The sequence below is a fragment of the Labrus mixtus genome, chromosome 11 (assembly GCF_963584025.1).
Source record: "Labrus mixtus chromosome 11, fLabMix1.1, whole genome shotgun sequence".
In the NCBI taxonomy this organism is placed as follows: Eukaryota; Metazoa; Chordata; class Actinopteri; order Labriformes; family Labridae; genus Labrus; species Labrus mixtus.
Genome location: NC_083622.1, coordinates 13,919,461 through 13,940,790, shown reverse-complemented (window position 1 = coordinate 13,940,790; position 21,330 = coordinate 13,919,461). Strand labels below are relative to the sequence as shown.

The following is a 21,330-nucleotide window of genomic DNA, read 5'->3' as shown; positions in this document are numbered from 1 at the left end:
TCCATTTTGGGATTTCAAGCTTTTAATTGCATAAACATACTTTAAAGCTAACATACACAGAGTGTAGTTGTTTAAAAAATATGTAAGAAATATGTCATCACTGTGCTTTTTTAGATGGCAAAATGTTGTAATGTCCTTTACGGTTCTTTGACAAAAATACAAAAACTAAGAATTAAAAAATGGCTCAGTTATTGTCACTAAGAAACATCCAACTTCCATAATGCCCAGTATGTTCAGTTTCATGGTCAGTAAATGGAAATGTATGGATAGTATAAGATGTAACTTCCTGCATCCTTCGGGCCGTCGTCAGGTGAGAAGGTCTGGAGGGAGAACACCACAAAGCCTGCCATCTGCAAAAACCCAGATAACACTGAGCCATGTGGCACTCAGCGGGGCACTATCAGGTTATCTCGCTCGTGCCCAGTTTGTGTTGCCTAAGCAGTGAGCAGAACAAGGACATGCGGCATGTATATTAGCCCACCGTAGGGATGTCTGCAATCACACGCTGGTTGATCTTCCGGCTGAGTGGCAGGTTGGTTCAAAGCTGCAGTTGGCAGCCGAGAACAGAGGGAGCAGTATGTGATGTACAAATTTGAATAGTTTAGGGAAGATAGCAGACGCACAGCGGGATGCATTGGTTTTCCCATCTTTCCATCTCTTCAGAGGCCACCCTGTACTTAGCCACCGTGGGGCTGTCCGCAGGAGTGTGTTGTGCTTTCTTTCTGACTTTGTTTACTGCTATTATCACAGGAATCTGGCGGGAGAGCTGTCCTAGCCACAGGGAAAGTTAAATTCATGTTAAGAATAGCCTCAGGGTCTAGAAACTGAGTATTTATCGTTCAAAAAAAGCGCATGTTATTTATTTATTTATTATGGTATCGCGTATAGCCGCACCCAGCAGACTACATTTCTTCAGGTTTTGTCCATCGCCTTTGCAGAAAGTTCCCAAACAAACATTGAACTCGGTGAAAATGTTGTAGCATGAACCGCAGTGGAACCAAGCCCTGCTCCTCTCTCACCGCCCAGTACGTAGGAAGAAAAGAAAGCCTCCCTTTGTGTGTTGCATCGTTTCTTGGAGGGAAAGAGGTATCCGAGCGTGAACCAAGCAGCTGGTTTCATTAACCTCCTGTCCAGCCGTGGTGCACAGGAGATGTGTGGGCCGCCAGTGTAAATGGTAACCCTTCTGAATATGCAGTCAGACACATATAATAGGTGACTAAGACTTATACATCATTGTAGCGACACAAAAAATAAATGGCTTCATACTGCAGATGGAACTGCAAGTAATACAATGTATATACTTTTCCTTAACAGCATCATGGAGGCTACAGATACAAACTTAACAACCACAAAATATCAAAATAATTTAGCCATTAAGTTTCACGATTGTATTCAAAAATGTATTATATTTTTCAGCTTGTGTACTCTCCATGTTGTAAATATTATCACTATGATAGCCTCAGGATTAATGTCCTTTGAGGTGTCTTATCTTTTCCCTTTCTAATGATAAAGATAGAAATTGCTGACATACAGATTAGAACATTTTCGATGACTTTCATTTGACTCCAGAGTTGGATGCCGCTTGCTTATCAACACTTAAAGAACCAATGAAACGGTGCACCGAGAGTATCCAGTTGTGATGCATTTCCAGCTAAAACAGGATAGAACCAATCACAAGACATAAAGGCGAGACCTAACGGTAGCGTGAATTTGATTGAATCGTTAGCTTTCGACAAAGCTTTTTTTAAGTTGGTTGAAAAATTAGTAAACGCCCGAGTGCAGGATGAGTCATCAGACATTTGACAGGTTTAACATGAAGAGAAAATAGAGTTATGTTGATGTGAAATACTCAGAAGATGCTTTATTGAAATATATATAGCAAATGAATGAACATTTAACTCATGAATGTTGGATTGAAACCAGGATATAGTTATTCTTCATTTCATGGACTTTAAAGAATACTTAAGTCGATTGAAATTCATTTTGCAGATCGTGTTGCTCCTGCGTGCACATCAAGGAGCAGGAGGGGGCAGGGGGCCAGCTCTCTTTGGACTGCAGTACCCATTTGAAATGATACGTGTTACATATTTCTCCTTTCATGTTTGCAGAGATGTTTCAGTCTGAACCTAAGTGTTGGACCAACAATTTAATAATTAGGCACTGCCAGATAATTCCAAAAAAAGAAAAGCCAAAATAGAATTTAGAATGCAGAACATTTTTCATTTCTGTGTTTTCTTTTTTCCTCCTCAGAGAGCAGACTTGGCCGTGGCTCCATTCACCATCACCTACATGCGTGAGAAGGTCGTCGACTTCTCCAAGCCCTTCATGAACATGGGCATCAGCATCATTTACCGCAAACCCAACACCACCAACAGCGGCTTCTTCTCCTTCCTCAATCCCATGACTCCCGACATCTGGGTCTATATCCTCCTGGCTTACCTGGGGGTTAGCTGTGTCCTTTTTGTCATTGCCAGGTAAGTCCACAAGTTACAGACTATTTTTGTCCTTGCAGCTCTTCGTACATTCCTCCATGAGGTCCGACAATAGATATAGTAATTTACTCTGTTATCACTGCAGGCTGAGTACAGCGGCCAGTTTCTCATACTGTGTTAGCTGCTGGGTAGTAATCAAGGCAGTTATGTCGGCATGGGCTCTTAACTGCCAGGCAGTGGTAGGAGGAGAAAGAAAACTCTCAGAGGGGTTGAAAAGTCCCATCTGATGTGCTTTTTCTTGTTTCTGAGATGTCTTTGGAATTGGAAATGTGGCTGTAAATGATGCACCTTTAATTTTGAACAAAACCAAGTAGTTGGTGACGCAGAAAATGATGACTTCCTTATCACATTGAGCTGTCACAAGAGGAAAAAAGTGCATACACCTGATGTGAAATTGCATCAGAGGAGGCTATTTATAGGTAATCATCTGCATCTGCATAAAAATCCTGACATTTCTGGCATAAAATGATTATGGATGGAGATTAACTGATTGATTGAATGAAAAGAATCTCACTTTTTTCCCCATCATGAATATGTTGAAAATCCTGTTAGCATTATTGTCAGTATTTCCTGCTGCTTCTCATGCAAAGTGGTGCTCGAGGAAGTTCTAGAAAAAGCCATCGCTGAAAGCAGTACTGGGGCTTGAGAGCAAACAGCTGCACTCCTCTATGCTCATGCGTTTTAAAGGGACCAAATAACACTCTGGAGTGGCTTTACATGAGCACAAAATCATCTTAAATTGTCGCATCGGTTTTTTTCTTTTTTCTTTTGGAGGCCAGCCGAGATCGCTTGAAAAAGCTGCAGTTGCTGAAAGTGCCTCATGTGAGCTTAAAACAGACAGTGGTGAACAATAAGTGGGCTACTTCAGCACAAGTAGGTCATTTTGAATGTTGGACGGACTTGCCAAGGCATTACCAACAATATTATCCAGAAATCACTTTGCTGCAACATTCTGATTATGTTTCAAGGCACCTTATATTTATTCTTCCAAGGGCACAATTTTGACACCAGTTTCAGATAAACAACATGTACAAAACAATGAAATGCTTCTGAGCCTTTCAGAATATGTCCCAAAATTCTACTGTTGTATTTCAACCTCATTGTTAAAAAAAAAGGCTTAATTTAGGAGGATGTAAGCTGATAATGCACTTTACTCAAAATCTGTAGAGATGCATGGTAAATAATACATAAAGGTAGGTTTTGAAAACACGTATATGCTGGTATTTACATGGAAACAAAAGGAGAACGTTCCAGTATATAAGGGTTAAAGATATTTGTCCAGGCCTGTACAGATGCAATAGAGAAATTGTTATTTATTCCCAGTGCTGTTTACTTTATTAGTGCTAATAATAATAATAAAAAAAACTATCACTTTCAGGCAATTTATTGTAAGAATGTTTTAACTGTGTTTGTCTACAAATTAAGGTTGTCAAATAGTCTGCAACCTTGATACTGTCTGATACCACATGTTATAACTGCTGGGTTAACCACGCCTCTCAAGGGTGGCTCAGGCTTTCTCGCTCCATGCCCTGTTGTTGAAAGGGGAAAGGCAGACTCAGAGGGTAGAATAAACACCTAGCTGTGGGAGTGTTACCCTTTTCTCTTAAACTCACACAAAATTAGCAGTCCCCACATATTTAGTATCCTAGCAACAACCACCAATATTTGCACTTACAGTGCATGACCTTGGTTCGATATTATAGCCATGAGCATTAAAATGTTTTTTGACATCATGCTTTACTTTGTAAAGTCACAGAAGAGGATGTGCTGGGAAAAAAAAAAGTTTTATAGCTGTATCTGTGATGACATTTCCGATATTAAGCAGATACTACTGCTTGGGTTGTTTTTACTTTTTTGTGATGAAACAAAAGAAAAGGAGAAAGATGACGTGATTCATTGCAGAATAGATTGAAATGTTACAGCTTGAAAAAGTACATTAAACATGTATTATTCTGCATCTGTTATCACAACAGCTTAACATTCTGTGTAGCATTACTTAAACAAATTGCTTTAAAAAGGTTAATTTAACTGTCTAGTATACATATATCTCCTCTGGTTGATTCTGCCCATGACCCCCCTGTAGAATTAGGTTGCAGAAGGTGTACACTAAAAATCACAACCCCCCGATGTTAAATAGATGATTCAAGCCCTGGTAGCTTGTACACTCTGCAAGCAGATGCTTTGTCAAGGTTTTTTTTTTTTTTTTTTCAAGCATGCAGCAACAAAGAAGCATATGGCTCTGTCTGCTAGAACAACCATTGAAGACATTAGCTAAAAAAAAAAAAAAAGGATTATTGAATCTGCTTGCTCTCAAAAAGGGTAAAAAATCAAGCGGAAGGTGAAAAAAAAACCCTGCAGTTCCTTGAGTGTCCACTTGAGGCTGGCTGCAAAAACCACGGATTCCACATAATTTCCCATATAATACCCATTTTAACAGTAGAAATAACATGGTTACAGCCTGCAAAAAGGAATATGGTATCAATAGCTTATTTCCTGAATGGTACACACTCTATGGGCAGTGGTGTAGTGCAGTGTATACACAGGTATATAGACTTTACCCTGTTATTCTTTAGTCTTCATAGGGTATACCCACTTCTAAATCCCCTCTGATTCACACCATTGATTGATTGACAATATACAGAAGGATGCTGCTATTCCTAGTATGATGATCCTCCCTACTCTGTCTCTAACTGGCTAGTAGGCACAAACTAAATATGCAGGAGGAGTCTTATAGCAGAGGCCGTTTATCCTCTGCTGGACGGGACCCTTAAAAAAAACATTTTTGGAAAGATTAAGAGTATGCCCACTTCTTCAGACACCACTACATCACTGTGTACGGGGGTAATCACTTTTTTATATGTCATCAGTTTTTTTTAATTGATGAAGCCTTAAAGTAGTGTAAACATTTGGATACTCAAAGGTAGGATGAGTTGACTGACAGGTAGCCGTTTCTGAGGAGGCTTAAGGCCCACCTCAGCTCTACCTCTGCGTTTTTCTAGACTGATCAAAAGTGAGGTTGAGACAGCATTTCCAATAAGGGGACCACCCCCAATGGGCTCCATAAGACCTAACGGGTGACGTCACTGACTTCATGTGTTGAAGTGTCGATGGTAGAAATAAGTTGGTGTGCAGTTTAGATGTGTGTATGAAGCCTCTCCTATTTTTAAATGTTTCTTCACTACAATTATAAAAGTATTTGACCATGGCTTTCAAACGAGACTATCAATAAAGTGGTAGGCGAGTCCCAGAACAACAGGCGCCTAAGGCCCCTCTGATGTCTGCAAAAGTTACTAAGGCCCCATGATCTTAGCAAGTGTATTTCAGAGATGCTTTAGTAATTCAAAAGCTAACACTGTGCAAAACATCCTCTTATAGATAATCAGTGTGATCGCTTGAGTAAGATAAGTAACACTTGAATGATGGCTGGAAACGGCTTCATTACAGAGCTGTTTCAAGATTAAACATGAATCCTTTTAAGTGTCTGATTAAAATAGACTGCTGACATATTAGAACATATTTCTGCAGCATGTAATTACATTGAAGTGTATCTATCTCTGACACATTTCAGCCAATTTAATCTGTAAAGATTGTTCTCACTATGGTGCTTCAGGACTGAGAATACACACTGGAGGGTTCCTCATTGTGTTCTCCAGTGGCATGGACCATTTGAACCATTTATCTATTCTTTCCTTCATCTTTCCTTTTCTACTTTAGCGCCTCAAAGTAACAGATATGCTACATTTCAAGCAGATACTATCAGAAGTCCAGGAGGTTTAATTCAGCTCAGCAGAACACCAAGAATAAAGAGCCAGAAAAAACATTTGTTATATTATAAAAAAATATATTCATATGAGGGGGGGGCTAGTGACATTTAGCATGCCTTATCTCTGCATCTGCCTCAGAGGGTGACTTGAGCTGCAAAGATGTGCAGCATTTTGTGATGTCAAACGAAATGGCACCGGGTTTAGAAAGGTTCATGCGTTATGATTTCATGCGACTTCAAGAGGAGTCTCAAGGCCTCAAACTCTCAAACGTGACATTTAATCTGAAAATCATACTTTTGTGCCTTGTTGCTTACCTGTAAGTACGAAGCATTTCAGAAAAAGTTAAGGAGTTATCTGAAGGTTAAGCTAAAACCGGCTGATTTTAAAATGTGTTATGTGACATTTGATAATAGTTTGACCAAGAATAACAACAATGACAATACTGCAAAAATCTCAAGTGGAAATGTCAGTCTGTGGTCACATTGGTATCAATATGGTATGTTATTAAGTACACAAAATTATATTATATAATTAACAATGATTTAACTTCTCACATTATACAGTGCATCCTCTCCTCTCCTCTCAGTATACAGTTTTTTTTCTTTCAGTGTAACTTTTACTTCTCTCATCATCCCATTTAGTCAAACCCACTGGAAAAGGCTTACCAAGGCCAAAAAAAACAACAGATTATTCTGCTTTAACTTCTGCAAGAAGAGCTGGATTTCTAGAGACGTAATCAATATCAGATGGTGCCCGGAAGACAGAACTAAAAAAGAAAGCTGTAATTCTAAGAATAACTCTAAAACAAATCAGATCCCATTTTTGAGATTCTTTTCTAGAAGAAGATAAAGTGTTCAGAATGACAAAGAAGATTCTATACTGTGCTTTCTGAGATCTCAATAGAAAAGGACTTAAAGCTTCTGTACTTCCTGTCTCGTTCCCAGGTTCAGTCCTTACGAATGGTACGACGCCCATCCTTGTAACCCCGGATCAGACGTAGTGGAGAACAACTTCACCCTGCTCAACAGCTTCTGGTTTGGAGTCGGTTCCTTGATGCAACAAGGTATGCTGCTGCACTCATCCTCTTCCCTGTCACAAACAATACCATCATACCACCATTCCTTTCTTTTTTGTCCCCCTGCGAGCTGCTAGCTCCCACTTCCTGCCTCTTTAACTGACAAGTTCCATGATTCCCATTCTGTGACTGTTTCATAAGACATTTACCTGTCAAGAACAACTGCCGAGCTTGGTCTTACACGACAAAGGCAGGCTGTTGTCACCTACCTGCTGTTTAAAGAGGGAAGAGTAGGTGCCAGGCACTTGTCAGAGATTGTCAACTAAGGATGGAAAACATGGCTGCATTCGTTCTCCCATAACGCACTCGCTGGACCTGCTCAAGAGCTCTTTGAGTGTCGGGACGAAAAGGGTACGTCGAGGAACATGTCTGACAAATACCAGCTGTCAGCCATGCTAGAAGTGACTGATGGGATGTTTTTCAACACTGTAAAACTTTGGACTGAGAATGTCCTGTGCTAGGGAAACCATATTTCCCGATTCTAACAAGCAACCAACCGATCAAATGTCCTTGTTTGATCTGCTTTTATACCCATTTTCAAATTTGAAGCCAGTCAGAGCTACAGAAGCATTTTATTCTTGCAGCGCAGTAAGTAAAAAATGTATTACCAATCCTTCCACTGCAGTATAATTCCACCTTTCCAGCGAGAAACCAAAGGGATACAAATCAGATTCCACTTGCGAGGTGTCCCTTAAACATCGGTAAGCAAATGAAGGCCCAGAGATAACATAATGAAGTCAACTGTGGAGGAAAAAGACCCAAGTAATAAAATGTTTAACCTCAATGTAACAAGACGAATCAAGGAGGCTTAGTGAGACTCGGCAGTGGATCTTTTTTTTTTTTTTTTTTGCCCGTAAGGACAGCAAACACATTCAGCAATTCATTAAGCACGGAGGCTCGGCAGCACTCTTGTGAAACTGCATAGCAGCTCTGCCAATTTGCAGGGTGCAGGCAGAGGGCTGCGAGTGTAGCACCAGCAAGCCGGGAGGGAGAGAGGAGAGAGGGAATCAAAACAAAATGAGCTAGTTAGTAGCCTATATCATTGCACTAAACGAGGGGAAAAGTCCCCATTATAATTTGCAGTGAGGCTCACAGTGTTGTCAGTTACTGCCTGAGCTGCAGTGTTTCTAATATTGAAGTTAACTAAACTAGAGCTGCTGCTGCTCATCAGTTTGTATTCATTTGCACATTGGAATATTGATGCTAAAATGATGTTCGCGTGTGTTTTGTTGCGTAACAGTTTTGACATGAGCATCATCGGAAATATCTCGAATATGATCTCCAACATCCCATTAGTCTGAGTTGAGATTTGACACCGACTGTTTCTGGCTTTCCGCGACACCAATCCGTGCTACAGTACCTTGTAGCACACACTGCACAGCGGTATCTGCAGCGAGGTGTATTTTGTCAGTGTCACATAAACAGACATCCCCTCCTTGTCTGCCAAACACAGTGACAGCAGCTGAGGCGGAAGCCATTTCCTTGACGTGTTTAAAATGCAAATAGATGTGTTTGAGGAGATCCAAAAAAAAAAAGGAGAAGAAAAAAAAAAACCAGCAGCTTGTCTGTGGGAGGGAGGTGTCACAGACAACACAAAGAACACAAAATGTGAGGCGGTGCAAAGGCAAACACATCGTGTGCTTCAAATGCTTTCCTGGGGGTCTCACTAGGCTTTTTTTTTTATTTGCTCACAGCAAACATATGTCGCATCATTTCCCGTAAATTAGTTCCCCCATAACAGAAAAAAATACTTTTGAAAGTACGTTTGATTCATGAGTTCACTTGTTCTCAGTTCTTTCGTGAGCAGTGACGTTTCTTCTTGAAGATATTTCTCTTCTAAATGTCACCAAGTTGCATGTTTTCAGGCCTGAATTATGGTTTTTCTCTAGGCGACAGTAGCCAAGTCCATAGTGCGGGTTGCCAGTTCAGGTCCATCATGAATCACACTGCAGCACAGAGGGTCGGCTAGAAGCTATGGAGCTGCTAGATTACGTTCTGGGTACTGCTCTTGAGCCATGCACCAAACCCATAACTAGCTGGGGGTTCCGAATTTTGCAGCGTCATACCTTTTGGTGCATGTCTATATTTCCTGTGTTTTTTGGGTGTTTGTATCATAAAAATCGACACATAATTGCACGGTTAAATAACACAACTCTTCTTTATCACTGTTGTAGTGGCTTCATTTTGCCAATCTAAACGTTTGAGCCATTGAGGGGCTGACAGCCTACCTAACTTTAATTGATGCGTAGTCTTCCATGTTTTGTGGCAATAACTCAATCGGTCAACTAACCTGTGCTGTCACACTCAAACAGGTTTAATGTGACATTGTCCAATTAATCTTCTGGTTATCCTCATACATGTATCCGTGATAAATTAAATGCAAAAAATCAAACAAACAAAAAAAACAGGCTAAATGTTCAGTCCATGTTACACTTCACAACAGCGGTCAAAAAAGTGTGTGCCTCTCATGGTAGGCTGCTCCCCTGCCAGTGGTTACACCTTCCTCTACTTGTATCTTCACTAACACCATAGTGAATATGCCACCTACTGTGACAACAAGGAATAACAACAGAGAACACACACATACATTGAACACACAAAAATGGCTCTAACAGTTGTCTTAACGCAAGAAAGAACCATTGTCAGGTGATTTTTTTTGGGAGGTTGTTAAGAAACTGAAGGTGTTACTTTTTTCCCCTCTTGAGATGTACATCAAGATTTACAAGCAATTAAATAAACACTTCCTTCCTCAAGTGTCACTGTTTAAGAGCAATTAACAAATAGTAAAGCCTCCAGCTCTGAGAGGGAGTTTTTGTGCAAAGACTCCACAGGGAGAATGATAAGTGCAGGTAATCGTCCTCATGGGAGAGCCTTCTTCTCTCATTTTAAGGTGAGACATTGCTCGTGGGAAGAAACACTTTCAGAAAAACCAGGGCATTATGTTTAGCACGACGCATTACTGAATCCACAGAGAACAGCGTTTTCCTTCCCCCACCAGAATGACATTTCAAAAAGCATCATTAGAGACAAAAACATTGGGTGCATTTATTCAATGGAGAATAGCTCTGTGAGAGGGACTTCTTCAGGATATCCTCTTAAGAAATGTGAGTTTCAGAAGAGGTGTATCTCCGTTATATAAAGTATTCACAGATGTAACAAGGATGACCTCACACAACAGAAATTAATAGACCACTTGAATCGCATTAACCTCACTAAACAGCTCTCTAAACACGCCTTAAAGAGGAGAAATGGAAAGCTTCAAAACTCCCAGATCTCCTTGATATATAAATCATAAGAGTGGATGAAAAAGCAGATGTAAAAAGATTTTGAAAATGCAATAGCACAGTTTTTTTTTTTTTTCATCAGACCTCAACTAAAATAATTTTAGAATTACAAAATTCTACTCTACTTCATGAAATGTTTAAAAAAAAAATTTTTTTACAAGAAATGCTTTCTGAAGCTTGTGAAGCTAGCAAGTAGACCTTGGGGTTGACTTATGTTATTGTCAAATAAGTTTATAACCCATCTTTGAAAATTTCAAACGGTACAGATTACACAAATTTAATGTCATCAATATTTCAGTGTGGACTATTTTATTTTAGATGTGCCAAAAGTAAATGTTGCCACTTTTTGAAAGTTAACTCAACAGTGTTAACAATTATACTCCTCTTAGTGGCCTACATATGGAGTAAGCTATAGTTTAGCATTAGCTTTTGTACACCTTTGAATGAGCTACTACCCAATTTTCATTTGCATTCTTGCCCTTGTATAACCTCATATATATGTTAGATAATATAATCAATGGCTGTTTGTATGATTTTTCGTAAATATTGACCATGTCTTCTTGTGAGCTAATGTTAGCTTAGCTGCATTAGCTTATGTAACTGAATGTGAGGCTTATTTCCTCATGGTTTATTTTCAGGTCCAGAATATGTAATGTTCTCATCTGTACTACTCAGTTAAATACAAAAATTCTTCAAACTTCAAGAAATATATATTCATGGTTTCAGTCATTCCTTATTAGGTTACACTTCTGTGGCCGGGGGATTAACCTAGCATAGAGACTGTTTACTCTATGTATTTGACAGTCAAGATTCACTTTTCACTTATTTAATGCTCCTTCTAGACTTTTCTTTTCTTTCTTTGTCCTTTAGCGCCTTCAGTGACTTTCAGTTTAATATATTTATAATGACATTTAAATGTAAATCTAAGCCAAAAGCAGTGTCACTCTAAAGACTGCAGTTCCTCCATTGTCCACTTGAGGCTGCCTGCAAAAAGCAAGGAATCATCATGAAGTCCCTTGTCAAAATACCCATTTTTGGTCCCTATTGCTTATTTCTTTGTTCCTAAAAACTGTAAACTTTTTTTTACAACTCATCCATTTTGATAATATTAAAGCTAAGAGTTATGCATCCATTTACATAAGAAGGACATGAGCTGACTGACAGGTGGACATGTTGTAAGAAGTTTGTAAGAAGTATTAAGGACTGCTTTAGCTCCCTTTTCTAGAGTGATTAAAAGTTAGGGTAGAGATAACATTTCCAATATGGCGACTACCATTGTTAGGATTCAAAATGTATTTTTAAGGGGTGCTGATGGCCTAGTAGTTAGGTCACGCCCCATACAGAATACGGAGGCTGCAGCCCCAGGTTCAAGTCGGACCTATGGCTCCTTTCCCGAATGTAATTTCCCACTCTCTTTCCTGATTCTCCACTCTATCCACTGACCTATCAAAATGAAGGCAAAAGCCTTCAAAAAAATAGCCTAAAAAAAGTATCTTTAGAATTAGGTGAGGTCTCTAAGACCATGTCCATGTTTATACAGTCTATGGCTACAAGTATGTTCCTGAACCTGGTCACCATATTAAAAAAGTCCACAACACAAATCCCAGAATGTTATTAGCCTTTCAGTGTTTCATAATAGTATGTACAGTACAGTCATAGGCAGCTATTTCAAGAGTGCCTGTGAATAAGCAGCAGCATCCAGTCAGTGAGATAAATGTGATGTTTTGGTGACTGAAATAGTATCACTATCGTCCTCCCTGAAAGAACATTCATTATTCCTGGTTTACAAGATATAAGTCCTTCCTCAAGGAAAATGTACGAGCATATTGACACCGTTTTATTTCCCTGGCACCGTATGACTGATCTGCTTTTTGTATTTATTAGAGTGTTCTGATGCAGCCCCATATACTGTTCCCTGCTGACAACAGCACTTTATAGTGTGGATTTCAATTGAGTTACCCGTTGCTTCACATCATTCTTTGTACAACCAGAGAATGCATCAGGATCTTCCTTCTCTGAAGTCACAGTGAATTAAAGGATGCTACTGTCTGCCTTTGTTTGTAACCATGTAGAGTCTTTGTCAAACCACAAAGGACAAATCCAATCAAATTTGGTAGAGGAGGTTAAAGAGCTGACCACTCTGCTCCCTTTCTGTGGGCTTGTTACTCTTTAGAATTGCCCTCATAAATCTTCTCAGTAAAGTAACAGAGTGCACAAAGCACAAGGGTATTTTAAAGGTTGTCAGAGATGAGATATAAAGTTCCTTTAACACCAGTCAGAGAGCCATTGTAAACACAGTATCACACAGCAGAGGACCACTCAAAGTCAAGGCTGATGCAGAGCTGGGCTGTCAGTCTGGCTCCTGACTTTTCTTATCTCGTTTTTTATACAGACTTTCATGATTTGTTTGCAAAACACATAAATGCATTTATTCAGTAAACCTGGTCTGAACTGCCGGAGTCATTCTTGCAATAACAACCTGTGATCCGTCAGAAAGGGGCCTTGAGATACTCACTAATACTTGATCAACAGAGCAATTCCATCATTTCCATATTTCTGTCATCTGACATCTCTACATCCTTTCTTCTCATTTTCACAGATCAACTTGTAAGGCCAACTCAATCAACAGAAGCTGATTTAGGACAAAAAAGACTGAGGGCACACTCACAATAGGCGTTCATTACAGTGCCCAAGCAAGCTTGACCCTCAAAGTCTAGATTGTTTGACTAGTGTGAGTGCTTATTCACGGTACACTTGCTTAAACCCTGGCACTGTTAGAAAAAGAGGTTTTCTTTGGCACAGTACAGTTGTTCATGCACAACCTATAATTACGGGAAGGTCATAACTAGCATAACATATAATGGTCTTGCATAATTGAGAAATCCAGGAGTGTAAGAGGTATGAATCTGACCAAAACGACACAAAATAAGACACAAAGGAAGTCAAGTTGCTGTCAAGTACTCTGCTATCATACAGTCTATGGCCGCTATATGACAGCTACGAGAAATGTTTAGTGTCGAGAGTTTTCTTTCATGTAACTCAGTGCTAGAGTTGACATTGTGACTCGATCAAGCCACCTTAAATGTCAAAATGATTACTAACCCCTTGCATGGCGTACATTTTAGTGATGATCAGATCTTGAAGCGCTCAAAATTGTATTTTGAAAAGCAACCGAATTAGCCAGACAGCAAATATTCTATTTCCATTAAAAGTCCTGGAGGTAACCGTGATTTGTGCTTCAGAACGCAACAGGACAACTGGGTCAAGTGTGAGTGCGCCCTTAGATACACTTTCAATTATTACCATCCGTCTTGAATAACGAAATGGAAACATAATCACTGTATTAACGTTTAAGGGCCAGATTTACTAAAGGTTTGTGTGTCTTAAAACGTGTGCAAACTTGATACCACCAGCAAAAAAAGTGCTATCTGATCTACTAATGGCGCGCAGTGAGGATTGCGTCTTTCAAATGCGCAAAACAACACGCATTGACCATTTAGTACGTTTGCCTTAATGAATACGCAATATGGGGCGTTTCTGCCCTAGAATGCAAAATACTGGGAGGAGAAAATGCAAACAAGTTAAGTTAGTACACGCATTGCGATTTACCAAGCCTGACAAAAAAATGTGGTGATTGTGACGGTGTCTGTATTTAACAACCTTTGAAAGGAACGTGCTAATCCAGTTTTTACTTTCTCTCTTTGAAAGCTTTATGTCGAGTAAAAACACACATTTCCATTGAAGTGAAAGAGATCTGAGAGCTTTTTAAAATCTAAGTTGTCTGCATGAAATGATTAAACAGAGGTAGTTACTGATGTCTGCTTCAAGGGTTTACAATGAACTGCTGAAAGACTTTTATCTGTAACGCAGAAGGCTGAGGAACTTACAGTTTGAGGTTTATCACACTATTCTGAATTCTCAGCTTTGAGTTTTGCTTAACTGCCAAGCTGGCTTCATTTCCTGTTTCCTCACCGACGGTACCTTCATCAACACCCAGTGGCCCTGCCAAAAACATTTGCAAGCTTATTAACAAAAAAAATGCATGTGATCATGTTTCCACATTTGTTTAATTCAGTTACACATTTGGCAGGTACAATTCTATCTAGTTAATTACCTCTCCTGTGTCGTGCTGCTTACAGGCTCAGAGCTGATGCCCAAAGCCCTGTCGACCAGGATCATCGGCGGGATCTGGTGGTTCTTCACACTCATCATTATATCGTCGTACACAGCTAATCTGGCTGCTTTTCTCACTGTGGAGAGAATGGACTCGCCTGTGGACTCTGCCGATGACATCGCTAAGCAGACCAAGATCGAGTATGGTGTGGTCAGAGATGGTGCAACTATGTCTTTCTTCAAGGTAGAGTACACTCATCCAATACTAATGACTGGGTCAAGCTAGTTTTTTATTGTGAATGATCATGCTAATGAAAGGTAGCTCTGATCACAGAAATTGGTGGACTCTTATCACATCAATCCGCAGAGGAAGTCTGTTTAATTTGATCCTTTACTGTGAGGGAAAAAAAGGATAAAACTCGTGGAAGGTTTATGGAAAAACCCAAAACTGAAAACAGCTGAAGAGAGACAGGACATTTTAGGATTAGACTGTAGGGTATGACATGCAGCAAATTCCCTTTTAGATCAATAAAGAACAAATTATTAAAATTATTTCAATTTCTCCTTTTCTTTTGTCTATTAACCTCTTTTGCTTTTCTCCCTTGTTTTCGCCTATTTTCTTGTTTTTCCCTCCCACAGTAATCAGAATCATGTTTTGAATTTGAATTTATTTATTTAATGGTGACGAGTTAATTTAACATGGTTTCAACACAAAGCATGAAACGGATGTGCCGCACAGGAAGAATATAGCTTTTACTAACCCGTGTCCCTAGTTGGGTTATCAGAGCATCAAATATGCAACATTTAATAACATTAAAACACATACAACTCTATATGAGGTTACATTAAAATTCATATATCACAATATGACAATACAAACACTTGATAAACCAATGTTTAAATCAAGATGCAACAATTAAAAATGGGTACAGCTCTGGTTTGCTTTTAGCCAGCATTTCAACTTTTTTGTAAAATATTTGAAATCTGGAAATAATGCTACTTACAGCCTTTGATGGAGAAAGCTTATTGTTAAAATGTAAAATGTACTGGAATTTCTATGGCGAGATATGTTTCAAGTTAGTCCTCCAGACTCCCTAACGGTGCCATTTATAGCATCGATCTTCTATAGAGGAATAGCAGGATGCCAGAATCGACCAATCAGAAACAAGTATTAAACACAGCTGTGTAATTGTCCAAACTAACAACCCCTCACTGTGACCCCTCACTATTACCCCTTACATACTGCAGCTGAAGCATGCTTAGTACAAACATGTATATCCATAATGATGTTCAACACTAAGATGTTGAATCTTGACTTCTTACATTGACTTTTCAAAAAATATTTTTCTCTACGTAGTAGGTAGAAACTGTATAGGTTATAAATATATAATTTTTATTTCACTCAGATCTTAATTCCCACAGCAAAGGCAAATTCTTCTTCAGCTTCTCCACTTCTTTACACTGTTTGATGTGTTCCTCCATAATGATTTTTTTATTCCGAAGTTTCAGCGTGTGCCTGCAGGGTCTTTGACTTTATTTTATTATTTTGAGCTTTGCTTTAGATGCTTGCCGCTGCTGCCGTGGTGCTGAATAACACATGTAACCGAGTTACAGTTTTTTCACCGAGTAAGAAAATGAAAACACTGCACAATTCTATTGAAGACAGTCCATAAGTTTATGACATTCAATAGTAAGACACCAGAAAAAATTGATTCTTCCAGGGCATTTTTCTGCCCTAGTTTTTTTATGCACTCAAAAAATTGAGCTCATAAATAGTGTATGCCTCTTTGTTGAATCTACTGAATTCCATTTTGGTAACATAATTGGGTTTCTGGGTTTTTGCTAATATCATAGCAAATATACAGTAGTCCTATATGTGTTTATAAAAACATCTCTTCTCGAATAATAATACTGTAAGATTGCATGGGAATTATCTTATACTCATCGAGTGCTTCTAGATCTGAAGCAACTCATTGACTCTCTGTAAAGAAAATCATCCCCCCACTTCCTCTCTGTAGCTGTGTAAATGAAAGTTACTCCAGATCATTCTGTGTACTTTGATAAATTGTAGCTGTGGCCGTTGTGCCATAAATAGAAGCAGACACAGGTGTTTAATTACCTCATCAGAGTTGCAAGGCTCAAGTGCCCTCTGCTCCGTCTTGCTCTTACAGAAAGGCCTAATGATGTCGACTCAATGAGGCAGAGAAGCGTGATAAATACTGAGGAGACCGAGAAGTAGATAAAAGGCTCTGCAGATGTATGGAGCCAGAAGGATTTGGTACTAGACTTATTTTACAGTGGCTTACTTAAATGTCGGTGTTTAATTTGCAGCAAGTTTGAGAGGCGTACGCTCAGTATCAATCCAATAACTTGCCAAATGTTCAATTTTATAATTCCCATTTTAAAAAAAACAGATACTTTAGATATGTTCCACATATATAAACATCTGATATACACCTCTGTATATGTATCCATATAAATAAAAAAGCCAATGCGCAAAGAAAACTGCAATTCCTCAAGTGTCCACTTGAGGCTGTCAGCAAAAGAAAAGAATGTCATTAGGTCCCATTGAAATGCTAATTTTCACAGAAAAAATAAACATACATTTAGAGCCTGTTTGAAAAACTAAATATGAGTTATTAATATCTCAATTCGTAATTGCTATACACTGTAGAGGGGGCCTTTCTTATAACTCCATACTCTTCCTGATATTCAAAGCTAGACATCTAGCTAACACCTGTAATCCTTGAAAAAGTATAAGGCTAATTTTTCTTGACATTTATCGGCAACTTAACTGTTTTTTGTAAAAACTGCATCAAAGTCAAAAAATGTACAATACATTAAAAAATAATAGTCTAAGACCACGGTTAGCGAACTCAAAATGCTTAGTCATACTACTGGCTTACAGCTCTGCTAGCTATCAATTTACCAAATTAAATTGATTAGCAACCAAAAAGAAAAATATCAAAGAATACAAAGCATCATACTTATTGAAAAATTGTGTCCAAGGCAACAGTGTAGAAGAAAATTTTGCTGGAGGTGAAGCAACTGCACTGTTTGTATTTGCCATGACGCTTATTTGATTGAAAGTTTGGTCAAGAAATAATTTCCAATATGACAAACACCAATATGTGAAATCACGGAGACTACCGCCATGTTTGGTTTTCTTTTACAGTCTATACTGATAACAGGAGACTAATACAGTATATTGCTAACATCAAGTAAATGATTAATAAACCTCCGGAAAATAAATGTTTTAGTAATGGCGGACCAAGTTTGCTAACTAGAAGCCATGATCTTGATTCTGTAAAAGTCATTGGCCTTCTGAGAGTGTGAAAAACTCTCTGCATTAGAAATATAATTAGAGGTTTTAAGCCAATGTTGGCAAGGAGGTTTTCACACCAGCTGGAAACCCTCTTGTGAGGATCTGTTGTTTTGTAAAATTACACACTGTATCAAGAGCACTGAAGGGCACAAGAATGCAAGCCAACTGTTTGCAAGGAAAGAAGCTCTCACCTACTTTTGGAAGGTTGAAGAAAATTACTGGAAGTGGTTTTATGCCATTTTGCACTCTTAGCAGAGCGAGGGATCTATAGGGATGTAGTGTTTATCATTAGACCTTTGTGTATTACACGTTGCTGAATGCAAATCATAGTCAGCTGTACTTGGTTGACATTTGATCCTTACTGACCTCGCCTCCTCATCTGTGGAAAGAAAATTGCTAAATCTACAGACAAAGATGCCAACTTGGCAACACCAGCTATACTGTATATCCTAATTGGTACTTTTAGGTTTTAATATCACACAATCATATCTCAATTCTTAAGACGCCAGGACTGTGCATCTACTCTAGTTGCACATAATGGAGGGCTTCTTATAATAGCATCTTTCACAATTTGAAATGGCTTATAGTCTTTAGACAGTAATTATCTGGGATTAGACATGGCATAAGTGTGACCCCTTATAAAATAGCATGAAATACCACATAGCCGATGCAAGACTAATGGATAGGCATTCTATTATTGCTGCTTCAGTAGCACTTATGAGAATAGATGTGTGCAAAGCTTCAATTTACCGTCCTTTAATCCCATGACAATGAAGATCTGTAGAAGTAATCACATCGATCTACGGGGTCATTGGCTAAAGGATATTTTCAAAAGAGTAACAAATATTTAAGTGTCAATTTTGATATCGTACATTCAAGCTTTACAAAAAATCCCCATAGCTGCAATCTTATCCTACCATTCTGCAGGGAACCAGCAGGTTTCATGGTTAGTCATATTTTCAGTTTTTCGCTCTTTGGCCTTACATTTTTGAAAGTAATTTTTGTTCAAGCTGAACCTCTTTTTGTGCTTAAAGCATTGTATATTTTTCAACTACTTTTTCTCCACCTGCAGCAGGAGAGACTGTTCAAATAACGTTCAAAGGCACTTCTTTTTAAAGCTGACTCTTTCCATCCCCAACAGAAATCTAAGGTTTCTACTTTTGAGAAGATGTGGGCTTTTATGAGCAGCAAACCGAGCACATCACTGGTGAAGTCCATTGAGGATGGGATCCAGAGGGTGCTCAAGTCTGACTACGCCCTCATTATGGAGTCCACGACGATCGATTACATCACGAGGAGGAACTGTAACCTGACACAGGTGGGAGGGCTTATCGACAGCAAAGGCTACGGCATCGGCACTCCTCTTGGTAAGAACTCCAAATGACCAGAGAATTCATTCAGTCTTCCAAGTGATAAAAAATTCAAGTTATGTGCTGCCTTTTGAAGGATGAGGGGGAGGGATTGATTTTTCTTGACAGCGCATCAGCATAAGACATGTTTTTTTAGCTACTAGTCAGACAGTATGCCACGACGTGTTTATGAACCTTATTATCGCAGAATCCAGCTGGCCACCCTTCCAAAGTAAAACAGGCCTTCTGTTGCTTCTAGGCTCCCCGTACAGAGACAAAATCACCATAGCAATCCTAAGCATCTTGGAGGATGGGCGCCTACACATGCTGAAGGAGAAGTGGTGGAGTGGGAGCAGCTGTTTGGATGAAGAGCGTCGCGAGACAGGCCCCATGGGTATCCAGAATCTGGGTGGTATATTCATTGTGCTGGCATCTGGCCTAGTGCTGTCTGTTTTCGTGGCAATCGCTGAATTCATCTACAAGCTACGGAAGACTGCAGAACGTGAGCAGGTATATGTCTCCATAAATTACATTTGCTGATTCTTAATTTGTCCTCCACTGTGTGCGTTGGATGAATGGAAAATTCAAACATTAATTTAATTACACTCCACCAGGATTTAAGTTTATTTTACCCTCACTCTCAGTAAAGATGTTGCTAACCATGCCTTTTCTTGTTATGATACTCATTCCACATAGCCTCGAAACCAAAGCTGTGCTCTATTCATGGCTTTTAGTTCAAACATGTTATAAAAGGATTTGCATGCCTTGGGGTAATCCCCAGGAGTACTTAGCCATAACACCACAACATTTACTTTATTTAACAGGCATAATTGCAAATTGGAGCATAGAGAATTAATCCTTTATTAGTCAGTGGAGATGTCAGAAAAGCATGGACTCTTTACTGCTGCAAATCACTAATTTGAGTCATGCTTAGTGAGTAGTTGCATGCGTTCTCATGCAACATGCTTTTCCCCCTCTTTCTGATGCAGCAGCAATAATGAACTGTGTTCATGCTCCATGTGGTGGTGGTGCGATTTGACATTGCTGACAGCCATGGATTTGTGTGCACGCACACACAGAGTTGAACACACACCAGCAGTAACGCAGCATGAATGTTATGTTGGAATGCTTTTGTGCTTTTTAGACTGTCGACACTCTCCACTGTCAGAACAATTTAAAGCTAAGGCATTTACCCCCCATCCCTTTTCCCCCTCTCCTCCTTCTTGCTCCCCTCCCCGCGTCCTCCCTTTTCGCCCAGAGGTCTTTGTGCAGTGCCATGGTGGACGAGATCAGACTGTCGTTCACCTGCGAGAGGCGGGTGAAACACAAGGCTCAGCCTCCAGTCATGGTGAAGACGGATGCAGTGATCAACATGCACGCCTACAACGACCGACGACTCCCGGGAAAGGACAACATGAGCTGCAGCACTGGGATGACTCCCGTGTTCCCATGACACTGTGCTCCCCCCAAGGCAAGAACCTCCTGAGCAACGTGTCGGGGACCCTGCCAGAGACCAGAGACAATGGCATAGACGGGATCACCAGATTCACCATTAACCACAGTGACTTTGGGACACTTACAAAACATGGGCAACTGAAAATGGCAGCATCAGCCACACAGGTATGACAACATTCACCACTGTTCTCCAAACCACAAGATGTAAAAGAAAATAATCGGGGGAGATCTGGGAAAACAGTATACTCAATTTATCAGTTTTAAGTCTGATGTTTACGTGCGCAACACAAAAACACAAGAAAATACACGTCTTTCAAGAATCCTCAACCAGAGGAAAGACTGACATTTTTATTGAATAATACGGACTGAGGCAAGAATTAAGGCTTTGTTGAGAATGGCAATAAATGACAGATACACACAGAGGACAAGGAAGAGGAATTTCCTTGGCGATCCAATTTTTCCACATTCAAATT

At 39.5% G+C, this 21,330-nt stretch overlaps 1 protein-coding gene across 1 annotated transcript in view; it reads left to right on the top strand.

Moving 5' to 3' along the window:
- grik3 (glutamate ionotropic receptor kainate type subunit 3) overlaps nt 1-21,003 on the top strand; it is a 102,536-nt gene extending 81,533 nt beyond the window's left edge. Inside the window, exons 11-16 of the mRNA XM_061050167.1 lie at nt 2,251-2,474; nt 7,201-7,319; nt 14,755-14,972; nt 19,195-19,420; nt 19,662-19,912; nt 20,661-21,003. Of these exons, the coding sequence (XP_060906150.1) occupies nt 2,251-2,474; nt 7,201-7,319; nt 14,755-14,972; nt 19,195-19,420; nt 19,662-19,912; nt 20,661-20,855 (1,233 nt within the window). The 3' untranslated portion in view covers nt 20,856-21,003. The remainder of the gene's footprint in view (nt 1-2,250; nt 2,475-7,200; nt 7,320-14,754; nt 14,973-19,194; nt 19,421-19,661; nt 19,913-20,660) is intronic.
- The last annotated feature ends 327 nt before the right edge of the window (nt 21,004-21,330 follow it).